This window comes from Poromitra crassiceps (assembly GCF_964638095.1).
Source record: "Poromitra crassiceps genome assembly, chromosome: 4".
Classification (NCBI taxonomy): Eukaryota; Metazoa; Chordata; class Actinopteri; order Beryciformes; family Melamphaidae; genus Poromitra; species Poromitra crassiceps.
The window spans coordinates 8,907,285-8,934,027 of record NC_139626.1 but is presented as its reverse complement, the minus strand read 5'-3'; the positions used below and the strand labels follow the sequence as shown (position 1 = coordinate 8,934,027).

The 26,743-nt window shown below is 47.8% G+C and overlaps 1 protein-coding gene across 1 annotated transcript in view; it reads left to right on the top strand.

Moving 5' to 3' along the window:
* cacna1g (calcium channel, voltage-dependent, T type, alpha 1G subunit) overlaps positions 1 to 7,466 on the top strand; it is a gene marked incomplete at both ends in the record, with an annotated part of 368,718 nt that extends 361,252 nt beyond the window's left edge. Inside the window, 3 exon segments of the mRNA XM_083635743.1 lie at positions 1,354 to 1,555; positions 2,737 to 2,906; positions 6,456 to 7,466. Coding sequence (XP_083491869.1) covers positions 1,354 to 1,555; positions 2,737 to 2,906; positions 6,456 to 7,466 — 1,383 coding nt within the window.
* Between the last annotated feature and the right edge of the window lie 19,277 nt (positions 7,467 to 26,743).

The window sequence follows — 26,743 nt, the reverse complement described above, 5'->3', positions numbered from 1 at the left end:
CAAATGGGGTCCGTGGCTCTAATGTGGACTACATTACAAAGGGTTGAGAGTCACTGAGGTAGAGGAGCGCATGTGGAGTTGAAAGCCCCTGGAGTATCTAACCGTGTTTTCTCTTTCTCTCATTCCACCTTTCCAGCCTGCTGTGTGTACTCTCCAGTCCAGTAGAGTAGTGTGTGTACTCTCCAGTCCAGTCCAGTAGAGTAGTGTGTGTACTCTCCAGTCCAGTCCAGTAGAGTAGTGTGTGTACTCTCCAGTCCAGTCCAGTAGAGTAGTGTGTGTACTCTCCAGTCCAGTCCAGTAGAGTAGTGTGTGTACTCTCCAGTCCAGTCCAGTAGAGTAGTGTGTGTACTCTCCAGTCCAGTCCAGTAGAGTAGTGTGTGTACTCTCCAGTCCAGTAGAGTAGTGTGTGTACTCTCCAGTCCAGTCCAGAGTAGTGTGTGTGTACTCTCCAGTCCAGTCCAGTAGAGTAGTGTGTGTGTACTCTCCAGTCCAGTCCAGTAGAGTAGTGTGTGTACTCTCCAGTCCAGTAGAGTAGTGTGTGTACTCTCCAGTCCAGTCCAGAGTAGTGTGTGTGTACTCTCCAGTCCAGTCCAGTAGAGTAGTGTGTGTACTCTCCAGTCCAGTCCAGAGTAGTGTGTGTGTACTCTCCAGTCCAGTCCAGTAGAGTAGTGTGTGTACTCTCCAGTCCAGTCCAGAGTAGTGTGTGTGTACTCTCCAGTCCAGTCCAGTAGAGTAGTGCGCCTCCTCGCCTCAGCAGTCCTGTCTTTCTTCTTTCCTGTCTTTCTATATTCTCTTCTCAGTCTCCTGTCTTCTTCCTATGTGCTTTACATGTGTGTCCACGTTCCTTCACACACTCTTGTGTGTCGTCTGTCTTCTTCGGACGTGACCAGTAGTGATTGTAGACGCTTTCACTCTCCTCCTGCTTGTCACGTACTGTATGTGCCTTTTGTTGGGAGGTGTGTTAACACGTGGGTCAGCTGACACACACTCACAGAGCAGGTGGAGGTGTGTTAACACGTGGGTCAGCTGACACACACTCGCAGAGCAGGCTTACAGTACATACAGCTAACAAGGGGATTCCTCTGGACAAAGCTCTGCTTGTCCAGTGTGAGACTTCAAATTGACGCAGGGTGCCTTTCGCTTCAAAGCAGAAAGAGCTTGTCTCTGTGATGTGTGCCAGCTCCGCACCAGTCAACTCCAATCTGCAAAGTCTGTTGCTATGTGTATCATGCTAATGACTAGCCTACTGCCTGTGTTCAGTGTGTGCTATAGAGCTAATATGGAGTGTGTTTGTGTTAGAACCAGAGTTCCAGAGGGAGGCTGAGCGCTCTCTCTCTCTCTCTCTCTGCCCAGACAGAGCAGCTGGACCCTGGGGAGCCACTGGAGGACAACCTGCTGAGCGTCAGGAAGTCGGCGGTGGGACGCACACACTCCCTGCCCAACGACAGCTACATGTTCCTCCCCCTGCAGCCCTTTGGCTACCCGGCTCCAGCACAGCTTCTAGCACACACCCAGGGGCCCCAGCACAGAGTGGGCCCCCAGAGAGCCCAATCAGGTAACGCAGGGAATCCAGTTCAGCACCACTTCAGCACCAATCAAATTAAAAAATAATTTATTCTTCATTTTGTTGGCCAATTCTCCATAGTGTTCAGTCAAAATGTACATCTTTATTTTCTTGGATTATTAAGTCATACATAAAAATGAAATTGCTTTTACTTACAGTGTGCGTTTAGATGTTGTTTGCCATGCTGCTTGCAGAGAATTTCCCTACAGAGATAAACAGTTGCACTATTACTATTTTCACTATGTGTTACTGTAATTACATTTTATTTCTAAAATGGAAAGTTCTGGTCCTTAGTTCTGACTGGCTTAAACCGAAAATCACCACTCCACCATTACCCAGCACGTATTTGTTTATTCCTTCTTAGTTGAGTTACACACATTTTATGAGAAATAATTATCAAAGGATTTATTGAATTTTAATCCACGCTTTTTTTCTTTTTCTTTTACAATTGTTTATTATTGTCAAGAGTAACAAATAATTGGTCAATACAAGAGGAAGGCCTTCATTTTGGATGGAAGTGACACAACTCGTGGTCCAGGCACTTGTCATCCCCCGCCTGGACTACTGCAATGTTCTTCTGACGGTGCTACCTGACTCTGCCATCTGACCGTTACAGCTCATTCAGAAGGCTGCAGTCCACTTGGTATTCAACCAACATCAATTCTCTCATGTCACTCTCCTCTTCCACGACCTTCACTGGCTTCCCATCTCGGCACGCATCAAATTCAAGACGCTGGTACTGGCCTACAGGGCAGTACACCAGACTGCCCCCTACAGGGCAGTGTACCTGACAGCTCCTCCGTATCTACAATCTATGGTCAGGTTCCAAACCTCGCATCGCTCCCTCCGCTCCTGCACCCTTGCAGATCGCCTCGCCCCTCCATGGCTACGTGGGCTCAAAATCACTCATCCCGGTCGCGACTCTTCTCCTCCCTGGCACCACAATGGTGGAACGAGCTCGCCCCCTTCTGTCAGGACGGCCGAACCTCTGCCCATCTTTAAAAAAACCTTTTCAGGCTACACCTGGAAACAACTACTACTGTACTTTCTACAAATGCTATTCCTTTTTAAAAGTCTTAGCTGACATCGACTGTGTGTGTGTGTGTGTGTGTGTGTGTGTGTGTGTGTGTGTGTGTGTGTGTGCGTGTGTGTGCGTGTGTGCGTGTGCGCAGGCTCCAGCTGCTCAGTGCGTTCGCAGCCAGAGAATTTCGCGCCGCGGCACACTGTCCCTTCAGACCTCTTCCGACCAATCAGCCCGCACAGCCACTCCGACTCCGAGAGTAGACCACGCCTCCCCCCGCCCCGACGCACACACACACTCAGCCGCACGCTCCGAAGACAGGTGACACACACACACACGCACGCGCACGCACGCACACACACACACACACACACACACACACACACACACACGCACGCACACACACACACACACACACGTTTACATCATTATTTCACGACACATGTAAGCTCTTTTTTTTCTTTGCTCAGAAGTCCCATCTCCTTCCTGTCTGTATCTATGCAATGTGCTGCCAGAGCCCAGTAGTAACACTTTGAACCACAGTGACTAGGTTTACATGGACTGCAATATTCCATATATACCACAGTGACTAGGTTTACATGGACTGCAATATTCCATATATACCACAGTGACTAGGTTTACATGGACTGCAATATTCCATATATACCACAGTGACTAGGTTTACATGGACTGCAATATTCCGATATTAACTCAATTTAAGAGATTAAGACAATACTCTGAATAAGACCCAGACCATGGAAACAGCATTTTCTGATGACCTTAACCCGAATAAGGTGTGTGATAGTAAACTTGGTCTACTCACACAAGACAAAATACATGTTATACAGGTCCTAGCAATAGTCAAATGAAGACACGTGGAGTATTCCGATCTTAGACGCATCATTGAAGTGCATTGTAGACATGTGAACACCTTCGTTGCACAATGACAGCCTATCGTTTGAGGATTAGATCGTATCATATCGTTTTTGCAGCATTTTGCGACATGTACAACAGCAGTCAAACCGCTTGACGAGGCATGCTCTAGCTTGCAGCAAGTGTTGCACAACCTGTTTACAGAAGAAAAGATGGCTGCCAGCGGTAAAACAAAACAAAGACGTCCCAACGTTTTGTTTCTAATAACACGGTAGAAACACAGAAAGGGTTTCGGCTTAAATTCAGGAGAGAAACTCTGACACAGACATCACGTCATGTGGGCGTGTCTTCAGTCATTAATCAGACTACAGTATCTTTAGAATACGGTTACTTATTCAGATTATTGCAGTTCAAAACGTAATCAGTGTGAAATCAGCTGCTGTAAAGTTTGCTTGCAGTAAAAACCTGCAGACTGTCGGGTCGATAACGACTGCTTTGTGTCATCTCATGGCCAAAGCTGTCCTGAATCTGGCTCGGCTGGTTCCACTTTCTAAACGGTGTCACTCTTCTCTCCTCCTCCTCCTCCTCCTCCTCCTCCTCTCTCCCCTTCTTCCTGTGTGTCCTATACGCTATACTAACCTTCTTCCTATGTGTCCTATACGCTACTAACCGCATCCGCTGTCTGTCCGCTCTGTGTGTCATCTTCCTTCATCATCCTGTCTGGATCACTCGCTGATCTCAGCTCAGTTGGGTCCAAAAGCCGCCCGACCCGGAGCTGCTGCTCAAACACAGATACTCCTGTTTCTGAACACAGCGAAACGCGGCGGACTTTAGCTACTGTACTGTACCACTGGGCCTTTCAGAACCACTGGACTGCACTCTCCCACCCTCTCTAGGCAGACAAACACACACACACACACACACACACACACACACACACACACACACACACACACACACACACACACACACACACCTCCCTGTCTCCCCCTCTTTACTCACCCACCCATATGTTTGTCTGTCTACTGCCTAACCATCAGCTGCAGTACAAAGCACCCCATCCACAACTCTCTTAACAGGTAGCTTTATTTGTAAAAAGCCAGACCAAACTTAATGAGATTTTCCAGTACATACTTCAAATCCACATACAACACTCCTCTTTAGTCTGGTCACTGGACCGTGCTCCTCAGCAGATGATAGACGGAGTGTTTTCAGGTCGGCCGAAGATGTCATTTGGCAGAGAGAGGGGGAAATGGGACAATACAGTGCACTTATGACACCACAAACCATTCAACTCAGGGGACACTTACAACAGAACAGCAGTTCTGTCCAGAAGTATTTTTGCCATTTTGTACACACACAGCACCACGGTGATAGAGCACTTGTGATTTTTTTTTATAGAATATAGACGAGCAGCGGTTGAGCGATATGTAAATGTCACTAAAGGGTGTAGTATTCACAAAACCCTGTTGTGGAAACCTCGTTGAAGGTACAGGAGGGAATGACGCTTTCTGCAAAGTACATCTTTTTTACTGCTGCTAAGTCCTGTCATGGCTTATTTTGTCACGTGTCTGAGAAGGAGCTGTGTTTTCTTATGATTGTGTGCAGTAATGGCAGGTGATATCTTTGACCACTAGGGGTCGCTGTGGTCACACCGTTCAACCGTTCATCCCTCTCGACATGAATGGAAACTCATGCATGGCCTGTTTTGCTCATCTCCAAAGATTTACCATCTCATTTGGGATGATCACAACTCCACATAATTACAGACGACAAAATGGTGCGATGAGATCAAACCATGAGATCTGATGAGTTTTAGCCACCATTTGTGCTTAATAACCCTTCCTGTCCGATATCTATAGTAGCTACATGTTGTGTGCCACCTCTGCCCATTGCCCTCTCACCCTGTGCTAAGTGCCGCTACCAAAGTGCACGCTTTTGTGTCGACTTACATGCAGAAATGGATGACAAATGGATCAGTAAAATCATCTGGAAAGACAAGACGATGTTGACATGACACTTCACAGGGTTGTTGTGTGTGTGAATGGGCAGGGGTCAGTCAGTGTTGTGGCTCAGAGTTGAGTGTATCAGTCGATCCCTGTGTCCTCCTGACTACACAGTCTGTGACGCACGCTGCAGCTGCATTCACGTCATCGTGAGAAAGACGACCGTCGTCGATATATCACCTTCCTACCTCAGACTCCTTTTTAACATCGGGTAGATGGCCCCGCCCCCTATTTCTCCGATTGCTGACGTCACTCATGAGAAAATAGTCACTCTCAAAATGACACGGCATGACACGGCATGACACGGCTATTATTGCTGGATTTGGTTTGGTTTTCTCAAATGTAGCAAACATGTGCGAGCGCATGTCTGTCAAACTGTAAAAAGGAAGAGCAATTTGCATTTGACGCGTTTAACCCATTGATACCTGATGCAGCATTTGCGTGTATATCCCTCATTTGTGTGCGTATCCCTTTAAGACCGCAAACCGTGTTAACGCGGTTCGCGGTCAAACGCTAGTCGTTGCTTTTAGCTGTCAAGTTCCAACAGTTATTCCCATCTGATGTGAATGCAGCACCGTACTGTCCTTGCCTCAATAGAGACAGCGCACAGTAAACAAAAGAAAATCTGAAAATATAAATATATTACAAGAGGTTTACCCAACGGACTCTTGACAAATCTCAATGTGGAATCCCACTGTTGCGCACTGCAGTGTGACTTTTAATATCATGGAAGTACGCTGCAATCCCAACACCCCGATTACAGTCAGAGAGGACATGGGGAGCCTGCTGGTCAGACTGTGAACTTTGACCCAAACTCCTGTTGGTCATCCTCACCAGATCACCTCACACTAACTAGTGTCCCCCTCTCATCTCCCCTTAACCCCCAAACCCTTGGTCTCCCCCACTCTCTCTCTCTTCCTCCTCCTCACTGCTCATGTATACCTCCATCCCCTCTCTCCCATCCCTCCTAAACAACACCTCCGCCCCTCAGGCTGCAGTGTCTACTGACTCTCAGGAGGTGCTGTGTTCAGACGGAGGGGAGAGCGCAGCCTCTCTGGGCCTCCCTCCCTCCTCTCCTGCCTGCTCCTCCTCTTCCTCCTCTCCCTCCTCCTGCTCCCATCAGCAGCAGCAGCAGCAGCAGCCTGCTCTCCGGCTGGTCCCCGCCACCCCGGGCGCCTCCCCCAAACCCCCACGCCCCAGCAGCGTGCACACGCAGCACCACGAGCAGCACTGCCTCGCCTCCTACTCCCCGGACTCCTCCCCCTCGCGCCTCCTTGCAGCCAGGCCGCACCCACAGGAGGAGGCGTCGGCGGACCGGGAGGTGTCCTTCCTCACCCGGGGGGCGGGGTTGGCCGGCAGCGATGACATCATCAGGGCGGGGCTGGGCTCGGAGCTGGCCGACGACGACGACGACAGCGACGGCGAGCTCTACCGCGGCTACGCAGGCCGCAGCCCGTGCCTGAGACAGCTGAAGCGCTTCCACAGCGCCGACGCGCAGGGCCGCAGCGCCCCGCCGCCCCGCGCGAGCCCCTCCTCCTGGCTGGACGACCCGCGCCGCCACTCGGTGGAGGTGTGCCCCTCGGCGGGGGCCAGCCCCCAGCGCAGCACCGCCTCCACCTCCTCCGGCTTCGTGTCGCGGGCCGACAGCCTGCAGATCCACGGCCAGACCCCCGCGCAGACCTCGCTGCCCTCGCCACGGCGCAAGAAGAAGATGAGCCCCCCGTGCATCGCCGTGGACCCCCCCGACGGCCCGGAGGCCCAGCCCGGCCTCCACCCGGCCCTGGGGGGGCTCGGGGGCGTGGGGCTGGGGATGCCCCCTCCGCTGCCTGGCCGGGACACCTGCTTGAGGCGGAGAGCGCCCTCCAGTGACTCCAAGGACTCCTTTGACCTGGGAGTCGGAGAGGGTCCGGGGCAGGACGGAGGCTCGCCCGGCCCCAACACCAACTCCAAGCTATTGACTCTTCCCAGTTTCTCCTTTGAGAAGGCGAGCTCCGAGCACTGAACACTTGACACACAAACGCACAGATCCACGCACACACACACACACAGCTGGATGAACAACACCCCTCCACACACTCGGTGTATGTGTGATGGTGATAGGCCTAGTAATAACGCCGTAGAGAGTAATAATGGTGAAACTACAACAAACGGTAAAAACATCGTTGGTTTGATAAGGAGTGCAGTACTGTTAGTAGTGTGACCATCCCTTGTCTTTGTATTGTTACTGCCAAAACAATGAGAAACATGAAAAAGAACACCGCGAAAACTGAAAGCTGCACCTGCATGCCACTGGCTGCAGGTTGACCCCATGACCTCTGGAGTGACATCGGCACCGTGGGATTTGTAAACGGCGCCCCCCCCCCCCCCCCCCCCCCCCCCTGCGGCCGCCGTCGGACCTGCCTGGTGTTGCACAGGGTGGACTTTGCCCGCTTGAAGGTGCATCAGTGGAGGTACAAAGCAATATGAACGTTTTAGAGACACTATTTTCTTAAATTATTGGGCCATAGTGTTTGTACAGGATGTAGAAGTGTTTGTTTTTTTTCATTTGATTTTTATTCCCCATGTCTTTTTTGTGATCTCCTCATTCCCCCCCTTCTCTCCCTCTCGTTTGTTCGAAATGGTTTGTCCTATGTCATTTTGTTTCTGTTCTGTTTTTTTTTTCACTGTAGGATATTTCTAGCTTTCTTGATTTACTGAGGAAAGTGAACATTTTCAAAGTGCTGAAAACCATGTATTTGTAGGAATAATATATATAAATATATATATATAAAAACAAGTCATTAAACTGAGCTTGGATTTTTAAGCACAAGGATGAGACTGTGGTGGCTTGATTGTTGGAGGGAACAGGTTGGTTGCTTGCATGATTCTGATGATGTCTCATGAGACTTTTAGGTGGAACACACACGCAAACATTTTCTGACTTGTCGTGACCCAGAATTTGATCTTTCCCATGGCTGCCTAGGAACAAATCCACTCTCTCAATGCACTCGGGTATAAGTGTGATTGACTTTTTTGGCGTAGCCTACCCACTTTCTCTCAACCTGCCTTTCATTTCCCACAATGCTTTTCGACAACCCCCAGTGAATTTGCCTGTACGTCCAGTCGTCAGCTTTGTGTGTAATTGGAGAGACCAGTAACAATAGCAGTAGTGATACACAACTACTACTGTAACAGAAAGAGAGTTCCAGTTGAGAAACACCCTCGTTCAAATCCCTGGCTGCACTGCATGCTGGTCTATTGAGTCTTCTGTCAGTGGATAAACTGCTTCCCTCTTCTACGACGGTGTGACTGTTGACTCACAAAATGGCGAGAGTCTAGAAAGAAGCTCCCGCTCTTTGATTGTTTTCCTTTCCTCATGGACAAACTGCCGATCCAATTAAAGAGGAGATACAGCACAGGAGGCGTGGCAACATGAACTTGAACATGAGAGAAAATGTTACAGAATATATCTCAAAAGTTACTACTGTGATATTCTGATCCGTGAGCGGCTGCTTCTGGGACGCGGGTCGGGGTCTTAATTGGCCTCGGCTGGGTCTACTGGGCGAGGGTGTATGATGTTGACAGACCCGAAACACCCCACGACCCCAGTTAACATCACTGATGACGCGTCCCAGCGCATGCAGTAGTATGTATACTTGAACCTTGGTTGTAACAGGGTCTGTAAGCAATCATATTTAGTATTGTGGTCTGTCTCTTGAACAGCAAGCATCCAGGCCTATTCCTGTGATGTCTCAAATCAACCATATCACACAACAGCATAAGGCGTATAATATTTCTAATTGAGGTGATTCGGCAACAAGCCCCAATTACAATCAGAAGCTGGAGCACAGGATTTATAATAGAAAATGACCTGAGGGGTTCAAGTAGGTTATTGGAGTGCAGGTGGGTTTGGAGTGCAGGTGGGTTTGGAGTGCAGGTGGGTTTGGAGTGCAGGTGGGTTTGGAGTTGAGGTGATTTAATACTCATTCAATCATTGAACAAAGGAACAGTAATAATAACTATAACAAAAACCTGCAACTTACTTAAATAACACATCTGTTGATGGAGCCATCAAGCAGGGAATGAAAACACCAAAGCAGCATTCTCAGCAGACAAAGGTCAAACTGATCTTCGGCCTAAATCACAGCCTGTTAACACTTCAGGTGGTCTCCAGGACTACATTTTGCCATGATGAGACACACACAGACACACACACACACACACATGCACGCACACACACATGGGCGCACGCACACACACACACACAACCACACACATGGGCGCACGCACACACGCACACACACACTTACAAGGTGAAAATAATACCAGGCTTGTTGTCGCGGCTGCTAATTGTGAATTCTTGCTCTGAATATGCATAATGCAATGAAAAACATGCAGGAAGTGAGTCATGGTTATTCATGTGCCAATTAAGTCATCTAGTACCACCTGATGCATTGATAACTGAGATTTCGTCAAAACTCAGTCAATCATTACAAAGTCAATGAGCTTCACTTCTGCTGGTCAGGTCTGCCGTGCGTACACTCAGAGAGCTGGACTCAGAAAAGGGAAAAGTTAACGTATTTTTCTGTCTAAGAATGTTTTACCATTCGCATTGCTGAGACTAAGATAAGATTTATCCAAGATGCATACCTCCTTAACTTCTCATCAACTCCCACCATTATTCCATCTGAGCCCGTCTGATGAGGAAGGGCCTCATTACATGTATGTCAGTCCATCTTATCTAGCTTCTTCTGAGACGTTCATCTTATCCAGCTTCTTCTTTAATAGCTTCACTGAGACAGATATTGAGACGGATCATCGGAACGGATTTGACGGTTATGACAAATGGCTCCACTACCTTCTGTTTGGCCCAGTCCAGCTTTTAATGCAGTTTCCCCAGAGCTTTTTAATGGACCGTGGCGTTCTCCATTCTGCGCTATCTTCAGCGAGGGAATGTTGCCTCAAGCAATTAACTTGCGTTTGCAAGACCCTGCCGTCTGCCATCCGAACGTCCGAGCTGCCCACCCACCACCGCTCCTGGCCTGACCATGGAGGAGGGACTGCCCACCCACCGCTCCTGGCCTGACCATGGAGGAGGGACTGCCCACCCACCACTCCTGGCCTGACCATGGAGGAGGGACTGCCCACCCACCGCTCCTGGCCTGACCATGGAGGAGGGACTGCCCACCCACCGCTCCTGGCCTGACCATGGAGGAGGGACTGCCCACCCACCACTCCTGGCCTGACCATGGAGGAGGGACTGCCCACCCACCGCTCCTGGCCTGACCATGGAGGAGGGACTGCCCACCCACCGCTCCTGGCCTGACCATGGAGGAGGGACTGCCCACCCACCGCTCCTGGCCTGACCATGGAGGAGGGACTGGCCACCCACCGCTTCTGGCCTGACTATGGAGGAGGGACTGCCCACCCACCGCTCCTGGCCTGACCATGGAGGAGGGACTGCCCACCCACCGCTCCTGGCCTGACCACGGAGGAGGGACTGCCCACCCACCGCTCCTGGCCTGACCACGGAGGAGGGACTGTCCACCCACCGCTCCTGGCCTGACCATGGAGGAGGGACTGCCCACCCACCGCTCCTGGCCTGACCATGGAGGAGGGACTGCCCACCCACCGCTCCTGGCCTGACCACGGAGGAGGGACGAGCCAGGATGGGTCCAATGCGGAGGACACATTTCACGGCGCCTCCAATAGCTTGTATGTGTGTTGTGTGTGTGTGTGTGTGTGTGTGTGGTGTTGTGTGTGTGTGTGTGTGTGTGTGTGTGTTTGTGTGTACTGGCTGCGACAAAATAAAGAGGGGGTTTGTCCGTCCGGTTTCTATTCAATAATAACAACAACAACAACAACAACAACAACACAATCTTACCGGGTATCTTATTCCTCAGTTCAGTTCAAGTTTATTTGCCATTTGCATTCAAATTTGGCATTAAAATGCATTGGAATCCTTGTACACAAGCCACACCTCCACACCTCCTTTGTACTGTAATACCGGCGTCTTCTCTTACTGTATTATGTCTTCTTACTTGTTTGAAATATGTAATACCTTCTTATCTTGTGTTCCTATCTTACAGTATGTGTTTTTGTCATGTATGATCTTTGAGTCTTTTGTGCTTTTTATTTGGAAGCAGATTGAGTCTGCGGCTGTCATATGAAATGTGCTAAATCAACTTGACTTGACGGGAGAGTGGCAGACTAACAGACACTCTTGAAATGAGAAACCGGACGACATGAACCCAAACGCACCTCTGTCTGTCTGTCTGTCTGTCTGTCTGCCTGTCTGTCTGTCTGTCTGTCTGCCTGTCTGTCTGTCTGTCTGTCTGTCTGTCTGTCTGTCTGTCTGCCTGTCTGTCTGTCTGCCTGCCTGCCTGCCTGTCTGTCTGTCTGCCTGCCTGTCTGTCTGTCTGTCTCTCTGTCTCTCTGTCTGTCTGCCTGTCTGTCTCTCTGTCTGTCTGTCTGTCTGTCTGTCTGTGCCTGACAGTGGGCCACTGTCTGTCCACCAATTCTACTTCCCCCCCCCTCACGCCGTATTCGCTCGGTGTCTTTCAACATATCCAACAAGTCCTCATCTTCTCTGCTGTTTTTGATGCCACGTCTCTCTTTTGTGCATATCTTTCTCTCCCCCGCGAGACGCACTACTTTGTATTCTGCGTGCTTCTGTGATGCTGAACTTTCTCAAGATCAATTATTCAGCTCCATGCGTGTGAAATCACAGTAGCACGACGGGGTTTCTATACCTTCTGTTCATGAATCATTAAAGCAGGATAAGTTCTCGAGAGGTTTGACACGTTTCAACCACCTCAAATACCTGATACGAGAGTTGGTCTCTCGTGATTCATCTTGTAGCTGAATCGCTTGGTTTGTCCAAGTAAAACTGTTTTTATAAGGATTTTACGAAAGGTCAATGGAAAACTCAATGGGGAATTTCACTCCTTATGGAGAACCCAGAAGACTTAGCCACTCAATATTTATCAGGAGAGAGTTCACAGATTTGGTCCAAAGTATTCACCTTATGTAGAAGAGACAGTCTGGCTTGAGAGACTAACAGGAACTTCCTGTGACTCATAAACCTAGTCTGACTCATATGTGAGTCAAACTAGGTTTGACCAGGTGAGTCAGACTAGTTTGAGCAGGTAAAACAGCCAGTGTTTTGAACAGGAAGTCGTGATACAATGGGTCAAGTGGGCGGAGCTACATAGGGTGAATACTGGAGCACACGACCAAACCTCTGAAGTCTCTCCTCATACAAGATTTCAAACTGTGTTTTCTCCAATGAGCTCATTCCAGACCGGGGGGGGAATAAACACCGCACTTTGCACTTTTCCTCCACATGCTTTGTGTTTTGTTGAGACCGACTTCCTCGTACGGCTTTTGACATTCCTGTGTTTACGTCTGGCGGAGAAAGACTGCAAAGATTAGCAGGGCGGGTCGTTTTTTGGGGGCGGGGCTTGTGTGGCGTCTGTCACAGATCATCTGTATCTTTCCTGAATCAGCTGGATCATGTCCTGTCTGAGTCAACTACATGATGGGGAGCAGGGAGAGCTGCTGTTTGGCACGTCCACAAAACCAGAGCTCAGCTGCCGTAACGGCACTATTGAAGGAGAAGTTTGGCCATTTTGGACCTATATGTAATTTGTCTCTGTAGCACTTGGACCCACAGAGAATATTGACTCCAGAGTCAGCTGGCTGAAAACCTCCATTCGGACTCGTTGCTAGTCAGCTGGTCCTGGAGCCAATGATCTCTGTGGGTACTAAGAGACAAAGTCCAAAATCGCTAAACTTATCCTTTAAGTCATAATTTTGAAAACCATAATGGGTTTTCACAAAGGTTTTTGTGTCCGAAAAAACAAAACGAAACATAACGAAACTGTGACTATCTGTCATACATTAGTGCTCTGGCGCTACAGCCTAACTTCACAGCATGTCAGAGTTCACCCGAGTTGAGCAGCATTGTAACTGTAACTGACAGACAAGAACCTCGGGGGGCTTCGATTTGCAGCTCTAACAGCAAGCTGGAGTTCAATAATGTTATCGACCTGTTTCATAGTATCTGTGGTGTGTGTGTGTGTGTGTGTGTGTGTGTGTGTGTGTGTGTGTGTGTGTGTGTGTGGTCCTGGCTGCTGGTCGTCTGTGGCACAGCTCTCCTGCTACCTCCTCTGTACGTGTGGTAAAGAGAGCCAGTCATCTGCTGATTCTATCTCTCCTATACCTCCTTCACCTCGGCCCTATCTCTCCTCGCTCTCCTCCTCCAAACACTTATCTCCCTCACACCACCTGCCCTGGACCACAGCTGGAGGAGACACTGAAGCATCGATCGCATCACCTACCTGGAAACTTTTAATTAGGGCCGTAAAGGTGGCGGTAAGCGATTGGCTGATATCACATCACATCGGAAGTGTGTGTGTGTGTGTGTGTGTGTGTGTGTGCGCGTGTGTGTGTGTGTGTGTGTGTGTGTGTGTGTGTGTCTGTGTGTGTGTGTGTGTGTGTGTGTGTGTGTGTGTGTGTGTGTGTGTGTGTGAGAGTGTGAGTGTGAGTGTGAGTGTGTGTATGTGTGTGCGTGCGTGCGTGCGTGCGTGTGTGTGTGTGTGTGTGAGGAGCGAGTGTGATCAAACAGAACATCTGGTCTTGCTTGTTGGCAGGAGTAGCATTGTCGCCGTGCTACTGTTCTGTCCCACTCAGCTTACTGAAGCTTACAAGAGATTACGGTAACTGTCTCTCAGGTGCTCCACCATTAACCTCCGTCACCTCCATCTCCTGGCTTCCTAACTCAGACCCAACAACACAGATAAGTGAGACACAAAATGTGGAGGCGGGGCAAGTGCAAGAAAAGTCCTTCGGGCCGAGGCGAATGGAGCAACATGGAGGCGCTGGAGTTTCTCACTCAAGTTGAACAACGTCCAGCAGCTAGTTCAGTTCAGTTCAGTTCAGTTAAATACTGTAGCGACTTATCACACAAGCATCTCAAAGTCAGTCATACTACATGTGTGGGTTTTCTCCGGGTGCTCCGGTTTCCTCCCACCATCAAGAAAGACATGTATGTTAGGGTTAATACTCCTGTCAGTGCCCCTGACCAAGGTACTGGCAAAAGAACTGGAGTTGGTCCCCGGGCGCTGCACAGTGGCTGCCCACTGCTCCTAGTTCTAGGAAGGTTCCTAGTAGAGGATGGGTCAAATGCAGAGGATGAATTTCCCCAAGGGGATAAATAAAGGATAACTTAACTTAACTTACATCTCCATCCTGGTTACATACATCACACTGGATGACATTACGATACACGACATAAACACAGCATATCTTCAGAGGAAACCGGAGCACCCAGAGAGGAAACCCACGCAAACACGGGGAGAACACGCAAACTCCACACAGAAGGCGGCGGAGATTCGAACCCATGACCCTCTTCCTGTGAGGCGACAGTGCAAAAAGCAATGACAAAAGACCCACGTAATAGACAAAACAAGGAATTTGAAGACTGCCACTTTAATTTGGGAAATATTACTGAAAGAAACAAGACTCCACAACATTCTTAGCCTCTTCTCCATCAAAGCTCAATTTGCACTTGATGCTCGACCGTCCGCCATGCAGGGATTCATCTTAACTCTAGAATCCAGATAATAACAGTTGTTTTGATGAAAAGAGCACACTGACTCTACAATGGCTGCTGGCTGGCTGGCTGGCCTGAGGGATCTGAGTCAGGCGTTTCAGAGGAGGGGAGGAAGAGAGGAGAGAGGGGACAGGACCCAGAGGATCGTAGTAATTGTGGGGGAGAGCTCTTAAGAAGCGGAGCTGGGGCTGACCCTGGGGCTGACCTTGGGGCTGACCCTGGCACTTCAGAGGATGCTCAGGTCCCCGCGGACAGCTCCTTGTGTTATGAGGACACAGCGTATGTGCACTTCAGAGTGGGAAGGATGTCTCCTGTATTTTACCTTCAGCTTTTGAATCATTTTGATGTAGGGATCATGGCGTCTCTGTCATTCCCACACCGCCCTGCGAAGGCCTGTTCCTGCACTATGGGTTTTTCCCGGAGCGCTTTTATTGTGAAGTATATGTAAAGTGAAAGTAGCTAGCTTGATTAGCGCCGCAATTAGCTACTTCTCTCACTGAAACAAGTCGAGGCAAGAACATTTGGGGATATTTGGAGCCATTTGCCCTAGTGGGGATAAAGACTACTGTCATTTTTCCCAGCGAACCAGTTATAAACACTGCAGAAAGGAAAGCAATAGAGTACAAGCAGACACTGTAAAATGAGGCTGATATCTGAACGTACAAACAGGGAAGTGTAGCATTTACAGGTGGGGGCGCAGTTTCCCCAAAACGACAGAATGTGGCTTTAATTGGGACATATAGTATACTGTCGATGTTGTCAGGTGGGACAAAACCTACTGATGACGAGTGTACCGAGCACAACAACATCTTCCACAATGGCAGCACTTGCAAAGGAATTGGATGATGGCAAGGTAGATGTAGCGATTATATCCTTAAAGAACTTTGTGGCATTGATGGATTAAAACAGGGACAATCAGCATGTTTAAAAGTGAGTATGCCACCATCATTGTTGTTGCTCTGTTTCCAGATTACGTCAATCTGCTTTGCTACTGTGATGTGTCAACCAATCGGTCGGGCGACAAATTGGTCAGAATCAGTGGTGGGCCTGACCAGAACACCAACTGCAAATTCAAAAACTGCCACGGACTGTGATTCTTTCAGGGCTGGACAGTGGGCAGGCATTTTGAGGCATTCTCTCTCTCCCTCTCTCTGGTCAGTTAACTGACTGAAGCAGTGATGGAAGTGGGTGAGCACAGCAGGTAGTGACTTAACACTGAGAAGGGAGTCAGAAAGCACTACAGTAGACTCAGAAATACAAGCCAGCATGACCCTTCTCCCTCATATTTTCCATTGATTTTCTCCTACCACTAGCTTCTCTCCCTCTCACTTCTCCCTTTTCAATTCGTTGCCAATCTCTCACTGATCCTTTCAAGCAGCCCCCCTCCCGTAGAAGCGCTATGCTTCGATCCACCCCTCCCAGCTCATCTCATGTGGGTGTGTTGTGATTGAGCTGGTTAAGAGGGGGCCCGCTGGAGGGCGGTGGGGGCCAAAGCCCGTCTCGTCTCTGAAAGGGCACGGTACAGCGACCCCGGGCCCAGCCCTACTCTATCTCCTCTGAGGGCCAACTGCTGATGAATAGCACAAACAGCCCCTCTGACGAGGTCAATGAAGGACCTCGCTCCAACACCAGCAGGCACATCCAAAACAACTGGTCAGTATGCTCACTAGTACATTCAGAGGAATACATAGAAGGTAGAATGAGGAAGTGGGGGATGTGTGTGTGTGTGTGTGTGTGTGTGTGTGTGTGTGTGTGTGAGTGAGTGAGTGAGTGGGTATTAGCTTGGCTGTTGCAGTTAAAGGACTGGTGGCTGTTGGGAAAAAGGATCACAGCGCCGTTAGACTGAGATAATTGAAAACAAACAAACTGTGATTGAATTCACGCTCTTCAGCTGTGTTCGTCAAAGTGAGCGATCCCATTGGTTTAGACTAGAGAGATTTGCCAACCGTGTGATGGGTTATCAAAAATGTGTGGCTCAAGGCAAGCCCCCAGGAATAGCGCTGGGCTGTGAAGCCATTTGAACATGGTGGCAAAGCTCTGTATTGCAAGTCATGTGACGCCATGCAGCCCAGAAAGGAAAATTCCCCATCCACTTGCATGGGGACCCCGGCAGCTGTTAAACCCAGGGGAATTTTTTCCGGGTGTCACTCAAAGTATAAAATGACTCTTTTAATTATCAAATAATTTTTTATGGGGCATTTTTTCTTCAGAAGCCACTAAGAGCCGTATACGGGTGTATTTTCTTCTTTTAATACATCCATGGGTGGGAGGGGTGGGATACGTCATGGAACACATGCGCACTTCGCCAGGAAGAACCAGGAAGAAAACCCCCCCATGATGACTTCATGCGCCAGTGAGCAGCCTCCATCCGAATGCTTAGGGGGGCGTGGCCGTGGCTCGTCCCCTATCCAGTTCTTTTAATACATCCATGGTCCAAGGACGTAAAGACTGAGGCGGTGCAGAATAGATTGCACGTTTTCTGCAGCTGTTCATCATTTATATATGTATATGCATTTTATGAATCCTTGAACAAACAATAAACTGTGTATTTTAGGACATTTTTTCTGGGAACAACAAAAGTTCAAGTCGGCAATTTCTGACAACAGAATATTTGGTTTTATTTATTTATTTGGACTGGGCTATTTGACACTTGCCCCTCTCCTTCAAAGTGTCGAGGCTGTTTAAGCCAGAACCAGAAGACCGCAGAGCTTGAAGACTGCCTGAATCTCTTGAGTTCTGTCAAACGAAAGCGGTTGAGCTGACCAACCTGCCCACTGCCTGGGTGCAGACCTCCCAACCCGCCCACTCCACTGAGTTGACTTTTGCCAGAAGATGGAAATGGGGTGTAAAAAGTTGACAATCCAGCCTTATCAGGCTACGGCTGAGCAACTGTTAGGTTGCTGTGACCTCCTGCTCTTTCCCTCAAAGGTCCAGTGGATGTACGTGTGCTGCCTGCTCTAAACCCTCTTAAACTCTCTACGGGATTCACTGCCCTATCCTCCCTGTTTGGTGATTTAAAATGCAGCCGCATCCGGCAGCTGCACATCTGGCTGAATGGCAGCTACACATCTGGCTGAATGGCTGCTGCAGCCCTGCCCCAGTTTGTGGAGAATTACACAAATGTTTTGGATAGACCCTATCTTTTTAGTCATGATGGAATTTAATAACACTTGCTAAGTTTTTTTTTTTTTTTTTTTTTATCATTTCACATAACTTTATCTGTCTCTCTCTGAAACCTGGTTTAGGGCTGGCGAGTAAAGGCAATTTATTGAATTGTACCTACCAAACTTTGGTTATTTGAAGCAGGGTGGGAATTTCGTCATTTTACCGGCAAGGCCATCTGGCCTTCGGTGTTAAATTTCTTTAGGGCACAAGGCCACATGTCAGGGCACAAAGGCCATTGCTCTAGTGACATCGTGAAGAGCGATCTTTCTGAAATGTGTGTTAAAATGAGCCAATGACACATCCTCTGCACAGGGCAGCTACATTAAACTGAGACCACTGATGCTTTTAAAGCACCTGACAGCAGCAGGCTGCTAGCAGGGCACTGCCAAGGTGACCTTAGTGATCTCAGGGCATCACGGCCAGAGGGAGGGGCAACGGAGGCCATGGCCTCCGTGTCATTCCCACCCCCTGATTTGAAGGTATTTTCTACTAAGTGAGAAAAGGAGAGACACGCACATCCAATCCCAACTAGGGGCAGGTGCTGAGCTGAACTGGAAAAGTGAAACAACAAAATAATAAAACTGCTCCCACACTGCAGGGCTCCTTTTCAGAATTGATTGCACCAGAGATAGTGACGTTTCGAGCTAGAAGCTCTTCATCGTCTGTGTGATGATGAAGAGCTTCTAGCTCGAAACGTCATCATCTGTGTGATGATGAAGAGCTTATTTTATACTAAGTGGCCATGGAGATGGTCTTGCTGTGGTAATTTTCCTTGTACTCCTCTCACTTCTGAAGAGTTCAGAGTTCAGTTGGGTGTTCGTGTTCCTAGTTAATCCAGTCTGCTACATTGTCACAAATCCAAATCCAAGGTTTTTAACTGAGTTTTCACATTCATTTTGTCTTCAATGTTGCCGTCATGGTTGGGGATTTAAATATTCATGCTGATGACCGTTCAAATAATGTCACCTCTGATTGCCTTACTGCATAATGAGAAGATGTTTTGTAGTCTGGAGATCTTTGATCCTGTTACCCAGCTAAGAAGACGTCCACTGGATCCAGCAATGCCAAAAGTTTCCTTAGATGACCTGATTATTTAAAAAGAAAATCACATCTTTACCATTATTTGCTTCAGCGTATTGCTTCCGTGTGAAGTTCAGGTCAGATTTCATCATGCATAAGCTATAAAACTGCTCCTTCACACTCCTTCCATCAGGTTGCAGATACCAAGCTTTGTCCCCTCTGCCATCCAGGCACGAAATAATTCTGCACTAAAGTAACCTCCATATATTTACTGTTGGAAATGTTTGGAAATGTCTGTATGTTTGCAATTTATTTTTGGATTTCTGTCTCTGTATGGAATGTTGTCTTATATTGTCTTAAATGTAAATCTATTCGCTGCACCTGGCTGTGGAAAATCTTTCCTCTCAAGGACAATAAACTGCCATCCAACCATTGCTGTTTTGTATTGTCCTCTGCTAAATTAACAATAATCAATGACTTAGGTCTTCAGTCATACATAGAGCCCCACTCTGCACAAAGAAATGAACAGGTAGGCAGCGTAACCAAACTGTCACAAATGATACATAATCTACAAGTTATTGCTCATTGATCCAACTACCGTAACAACAAAAATAGATCACTGATCGAGGGCCACTAATTTGTCTATATTGGCTGAACACTGTATGGCAGTGTGTGGTGTGTTGAGAGGGGGTCAGAGAAAGGTGAGGGAGGCGTGATTTCTATTCGCACATAGGTTACGCAACAACCACGCCCTGTGCCCGCCTGCGCAGCAGTCGAGCGCCGGGATTGGCCAGGCGCCCATGCTCACGGTGAGACTGACAAGGTGAAGGCCACAACAGACTTGTCCGCCTCGTATAAAGCTTATTAACAACTGATTCACTTGGACTTGTCTATTCATAGTATTCCCATGATGTCACATGCATTTCCCACCAATATGGCACTTTACACTACACACAGCTCATTGGCTGTGTGTGTAATTAGATTGTTAATCACCTGTTAATTGATTACAATCAGACCAAGATGTCTGTGTGGTGATGTCACAGAATACTATCAATAAACCACTGGTCTACTTGTTGCTGTGAGTTTTGTATTGTTGTGCTAACATTATGGTATCAACATCAACCTTTATTTAAACAGGCAAGTTAATTAAGAACAAATTCTTATTTTCAATAACGGCCTGGTGATAAACATGGACCTGGAACCATTCTGCCTATGTTTGAATCTGGTTTTCTATTTTGACACTTATGAGCACTCAGTGCAGACTCAGAGTAGTTAACTGTTTCTTTAATGATTAATACATGTCAGTTCGTGAATATATTAGTTAATCATTAGATAGTTGCTGATTAGTCGGTCAATTCCTGAATAGAGTGGTTAATGATTAGTAAATGTGAAAATAATAATATTAATAATTGAAAACAAAATATTAAAAATATATATATTTACCCCCCCCCCCCCCCCCACCACCACCATATCAATTGGGTTAGGGTATGGTCGTGGTTAAGAAAACCCTAATCTTAACCACATCTATTTGACTTGCTGCATGTTCTGTGTGTTTGAGCTGGGCTGTAGTCCACTGGTGAAAGACCATGCCTTCCAACCCAAAGGTTTGTGGTTTGAATCCCGGTACCGACACTAAAACCTTTTCAAGTCTTTCATTGGGAAAGCCATAACAAAACTGCCTAGAGATCCTCTGTAAGTTACCTAGGCTGATAGTCTAGGGGTTAAGGCGGTCACCTTAACTACCAGAAGTGCAGGTTCGATTCCTGCAGGGGATTTGAAGTCGTCTCCCCACCCCTCCCTTCCAACCCCATCTCCTGGCTTCCTGCCTTCACCCTGCTCTCCCTCCTCTGTCATCTCCTGGCTTCCTTCCTTCACCCTGCTCCCACCCCTTCCTCCTCCCATCCCCCCCTCCCTCCCCTGCCATCTCCCGGTCTCCTTCCTTCACTGTGTTCTCACTCAACCACTCTCACCATCTCTGCAGGGACTGTGCCTGCTCCCCTCTCTCCTCTGCGGGTCAGTCCCTGCAGAGATGGTAGTAGAGTGGTTGAGTGCGAACAGGGTGAGAGGAAGGAGGCCGGGAGATACATAGATAGATGGCAGAGGAGGGCATTTTGTTGGAGGGAGGACGGGAAGGGAGACAGGAGGGAGTTAAAAGGGGAGGGGGTCCTGCCTTGTCCTCTCTCCTGCCTTGAAGTCCTCTCTCCTGCCTTGTCCTCTCTCTCTCCTGCCTTGTCCTCTCTCTCTCCTGCCTTGTCCTCTCTCTCTCCTGCCTTGTCCTCTCTCTCCTGCCTTGTCCTCTCTCCTGCCTTGTCCTCTCTCTCTCCTGCCTTGTCCTCTCTCTCCTGCCTTGTCCTCTCTCCTGCCTTGTCCTCTCTCCTGCCTTGAAGTCCTCTCTCCTGCCTTGAAGTCCTCTCTCCTGCCTTGAAGTCCTCTCTCCTGCCTTGTCCTCTCTCTCTCCTGCCTTGAAGTCCTCTCTCCTGCCTTGTCCTCTCTCTCTCCTGCCTTGTCCTCTCTCTCCTGCCTTGTCCTCTCTCTCTCCTGCCTTGAAGTCCTCTCTCTCTCCTGCCTTGTCCTCTCTCTCCTGCCTTGAAGTCCTCTCTCTCTCCTGCCTTGTCCTCTCTCCTGCCTTGAAGTCCTCTCTCTCTCCTGCCTTGTCCTCTCTCTCTCCTGCCTTGAAGTCCTCTCTCTCTCCTGCCTTGTCCTCTCTCTCTCCTGCCTTGTCCTCTCTCTCTCCTGCCTTGTCCTCTCTCTCTCCTGCCTTGTCCTCTCTCTCCTGCCTTGTCCTCTCTCTCTCCTGCCTTGTCCTCTCTCCTGCCTTGTCCTCTCTCTCTCCTGCCTTGAAGTCCTCTCTCCTGCCTTGTCCTCTCTCTCCTGCCTTGTCCTCTCTCTCCTGCCTTGTCCTCTCTCTCCTGCCTTGTCCTCTCTCTCTCCTGCCTTGTCCTCTCTCTCTCCTGCCTTGTCCTCTCTCTCCTGCCTTGTCCTCTCTCTCCTGCCTTGTCCTCTCTCTCCTGCCTTGTCCTCTCTCTCTCCTGCCTTGTCCTCTCTCTCCTGCCTTGTCCTCTCTCTCACCCCCCACAATGGATCTCTAGGCAGTTTTGTTATGGCTTTCCCCAACAAACGACTCAAAAAGGTTTTATTGTCCTTAACTCATTGAATGCCAAGGACGGACATGTTCGTCATTTCAAATAGTAACGTAGAGTGCCAAGGACGGACATGTTCGTCAATTGCGTTTTTTGACGGTGGGGCGTCGATCAAAGCCTTCTGCCTCTGATGTACAAATATTATAGCTATTGGATGTGTCTAACCTATTTTACAGAACCCTTAGGTGGCGACAGTGCTCTCCACATAACAGAAAGGCAAGGAAAAAACAAAGAAGAAGTCGTTATGGAAACGGAAATCGCATCGCATCCGTATGCATCGATATGCTGAAGCACGTTACTGCAGCTGTGCCTGCAGCAGCCAATCTGCTCCCACAATTGAGCCGCTCCGTGTCGGTTGCGACAGCACATCTGCACATCCACACCGTGGAGTTGTTATTATTCTCAACTGGAAGCATCGTTGCCGGTGACAAACACACGCGGAACGCTGTAAAAAAGCAGGATGTCTAGCACCCTTCACTGTGCGCACAGCAAACTCAGCAGAGAGCCACCACAGACAGGAGGAGGAGTGTGCAGTTGAGGCGAGGCGGGGCGGGGCGGGGGGGGGGGGGGGGGGGGGCACGCAGAGCAGCACGCAACACCCAGACAGACCCAGGCAGCAGGACAGGATTGACAAACGCAAGCCAGAATATCCGATACCCACCAGCAGCAAATCAAAACCAGCAAGAAGCTGCAACCAGCAGCGCACGCAGGGGCCAGCGCTGCTGGTTGTAGCTAAAAATATTATTCTGCCAAACAAAATTCCCTGGCCTAAACTGTTTTATTGAAGGAAATTATTTTTGAGGTGTGACTACATTAGAAAAGATTAGCTTCAGAGTCAGTGATGTGCTTGAAATGATTAATTTCACAAAAGGCCAATTATCTCAGCTTCTAGAAAAAAATTCCTTTTTTTGGATGAATCAAGCTATCTTCTCCGGCTCATAACTAAAGAACGGAAAATGGGATCAATAAACTTTTTTTTGCAGATGATAGAATAGAGTCTCATCGTTCTTTGTGCGTGTTCAGTGTTTACATAGTAATATCACACAATATTCTGTGGGCCTCGAGAAATCACTGAAAACGCTCTGAAACTCTGGCACTGGGAGCGTCCGTTCTCCAAAAGTGGCTGGCACTCAATGAGTTAATAAACAGATCACTATTCAAAACTTGACAAGACAAGACAAAACTGAACTAAACCAAACACATACAGTAGGCTAAGCCCCTGCAAATGGGTCCAGTTACAGTATGTAGGCAGCAGTCCTGCTGCCTTCCCCTGTCAGAAGCAGGGACATGAATCCCCCATTGAACGATGCAGAGACAAACATCATTAGTTTTCAATTAACCACACAATACAACAAGAGTCCCCTTCAACACAACTATTATTACATTGACTTTCCCATACGTCATCATTTATAATGACTCCATTTATAATGACTCCAAGTAGTTTAACCCCTCAAAAATTGGTTTTACAGTTTTTCACAAAAGACTTGCTCCTGGCCAATCCCGGTGCTTGACTGCTGCGTAGGCGGGCACAGGGCGTGGTTATTGCGTAACCTATGTGCGAATAGAAATCACGCGTGAGGGAGGGGTGAAGTTTAAGGCCATGTTCACACTACAGGCAAATCCGATTTGCTGCTAAAGTCATTATCTTGATTGGTTTCCCAAATCTGATTTGGGAGAGTGTCCAAGTCGGATCTGTGTGTCCAGACACAACGAGCCTATCTGCATGGGTTGCTATGGTAACGACATAGGCGTCAGTAAACAACTAGCTGTGAAGGTGCGTTCCAAAGCAGAAGCACGAGAAGTGACCATCATCTCTCGCCATCCAAACAATCGCGCTCCTGAAAAAGACAAATGCTCTCAGCGAGACTCCCCCTGTATAATGTAACCTGGCAGGCGCCAGGTTTGTTTTCCGCTCCGAGGCACACATAGCGTCAAGTATATGCACTGAACACAACTACTTCCATTTATAGTCTTCAAAATAAAAAAATACCCTGTCCTGTACTTGGTAACACTTAACATGCAGAGCCTCCAGACACGAGGTAACTAAATAAATTCCATAAAATGCTTACATGGATGTTAAAAAAATCACAGTGCTGAACTCCTCGACGTTTGACAGTGCAGCAGCCGCTGAGAGGTAGTTGTGAAAAATAAATGTCGATAAAGAAAGTATACATTATTTCCTATTTTCGGTGAGTAAATTGTTTCTATCTATGAAGTAGCTCCATTAATATGAGCAAAGTTTGCTAGGTGCACTGTGTTTCTGGCAGTGTTCGCATGTCTGCTCTCTGCTCTTCAAGTCCCCGCCACCTGCAAAAGACACTCAAATCTGATTTGGGTGATCAGACACATCAGTCGAAAGCAGATTGGAAACTACCTCCATATGTGGTTTGGGACAAGTGACACAAATCAGATTTGGAGCGTCCAGACTCATAAAACCAATCTGGATAGAATCATTAATAGGTCATTAAAGTTCACCAATCGGATTTGCCCTCCTAGCGTGAACGTGGCCTTAAGGCTTTAACAGAAGCCACAGAGAGATAAACAATGCTGCACATCAAATTAGTTGGTTTTATTGTTTTCAATGACCCCAGTCACCTTAAAACACCCCACTTCACGCAGATAAAAAGCTATTGGTTTCCTTTTCTGTGCAGGAGTTTTACTCAGCTGGGTGATGATCACTACCAAAAACATAGCCAGCTCTTCAGCCAAATCAATTGCGTTGATATATTACTTAATAAAACGTGAGAGTGAATCTCTTAAAGCCCATAGGTGGAAATTCAGATCGAGGTAACTCATCATAATCATAATCATCCAAGACGCTGTAAGGCAAACTTGCATGAAGTTTTATCCAACAGTTGTTGTGCACCTGGAAAATACTGCGTATGACAACAACAGCGAGTGCAGAGAGCTTTGCACATTCTGAGCACTAAATCATCAGTTGACTTAACAGGAATAGACATCCTACATAAACCAAACGGACTGATCCAACAATAGCACAGATGGCCAAGACAAAAGTATCAGTCCATGGGGAGCATTGTAGGAAATGCAGGATAATTAGAAATCTGGGAGGTGAACACTACGCTGTTGTTGACATGAGCAGTTTCCATCCAGCTCCCTCTGCCAAGAACATTTCTTCAGCCACGACACTCCTCGTTAGAGTCCCTGTGAACAATTATCACGTTCACAGGGACGGGGGAGGGGATAACACCGCTAATTCACAACCAGTGTTGGGCGAGTTGTTACTCTAAATGTAATTACTCATCACTCCTTTAAAAAGTAATACAATTACTTATTACTTGCTATCAAAAGTAATTATTACTTGTTACTTGACTACTTTAGTAACTTTTTACTTTCACTACCCACCCCTTCCGTAAAGTGACATACAACCTGTTTAGCCAGCTCCTTTTAGAACTGAATCCACTTTATTGGAACAATATATTAGTTATCAATCAGCCAAACTGCCTACTTTTGAACTTATTTGCCTACCTAGGACAAACAATCACTCTCTGGCAACGCAGTAAAAGTCTCACATAGCCAGACCTCTTTTGAGCCCTGTGCCAGCGCTGGAGGGAAAAAGATGCGGTACTGTAACTTGAAGTTACTTGGATTAGTAACTGTAATATAAATACTGTTTTGGAAATTGTAATCCCTTACATTACTAGTTACTGGGAAAGTAATACAATTACAGCAATGCGTTACTTTCCTGCCCAACACTGTTCACAACAGGAAGAATTCAGAAGTCAGGTAGTGAGGGGATATGATGCAGGCGTTATGTGTATAGTGTCCTAGGATTTGGGTGTGTAGTTACTGTATGTGTTTTACATGACTACATACACACTTGGAAGTTGCCATGGATTTGGTTGAAATGACTTGTGTCACTGTTCAGTCAGTCTGTAAATCAATCCCAGATCAGATTCCATTAGTATCCTTGCAGAGGGCCATACTGACTTACATCAAGTAAGTGAAGGGCCACACATTGGAGATCATACCTGCCAACACTCCTGATTTTTGCGGGAGTCTCCCTATTTTTAACCCTCTCTCCCGTTGTGATTGGTAATTTCTTGTTAATCTCCTGATATAATAGTGATACAAATCCAATATGGCTAACATAATTCTGCCTTTTATTGAGTTTTTGGGGGTCGTTTTGTTTTTCTTTGAGGACCGGCCCTGGTGCCGCATTTTAGCCCATGTGTGCCCTAGGCCAGAGGTTCTCAAATGTTTTTCAGCCCAGGACCCCTTACAAGATAGAAAATATACCGGGGACCCCCTCATTCTGATTTGTGATTTTGGGCTAAGCTTAATTGTTTCCACGGTAACGTGCTTGACTTTTAAATTGATAGGTTTGTTAGATTAGAATGT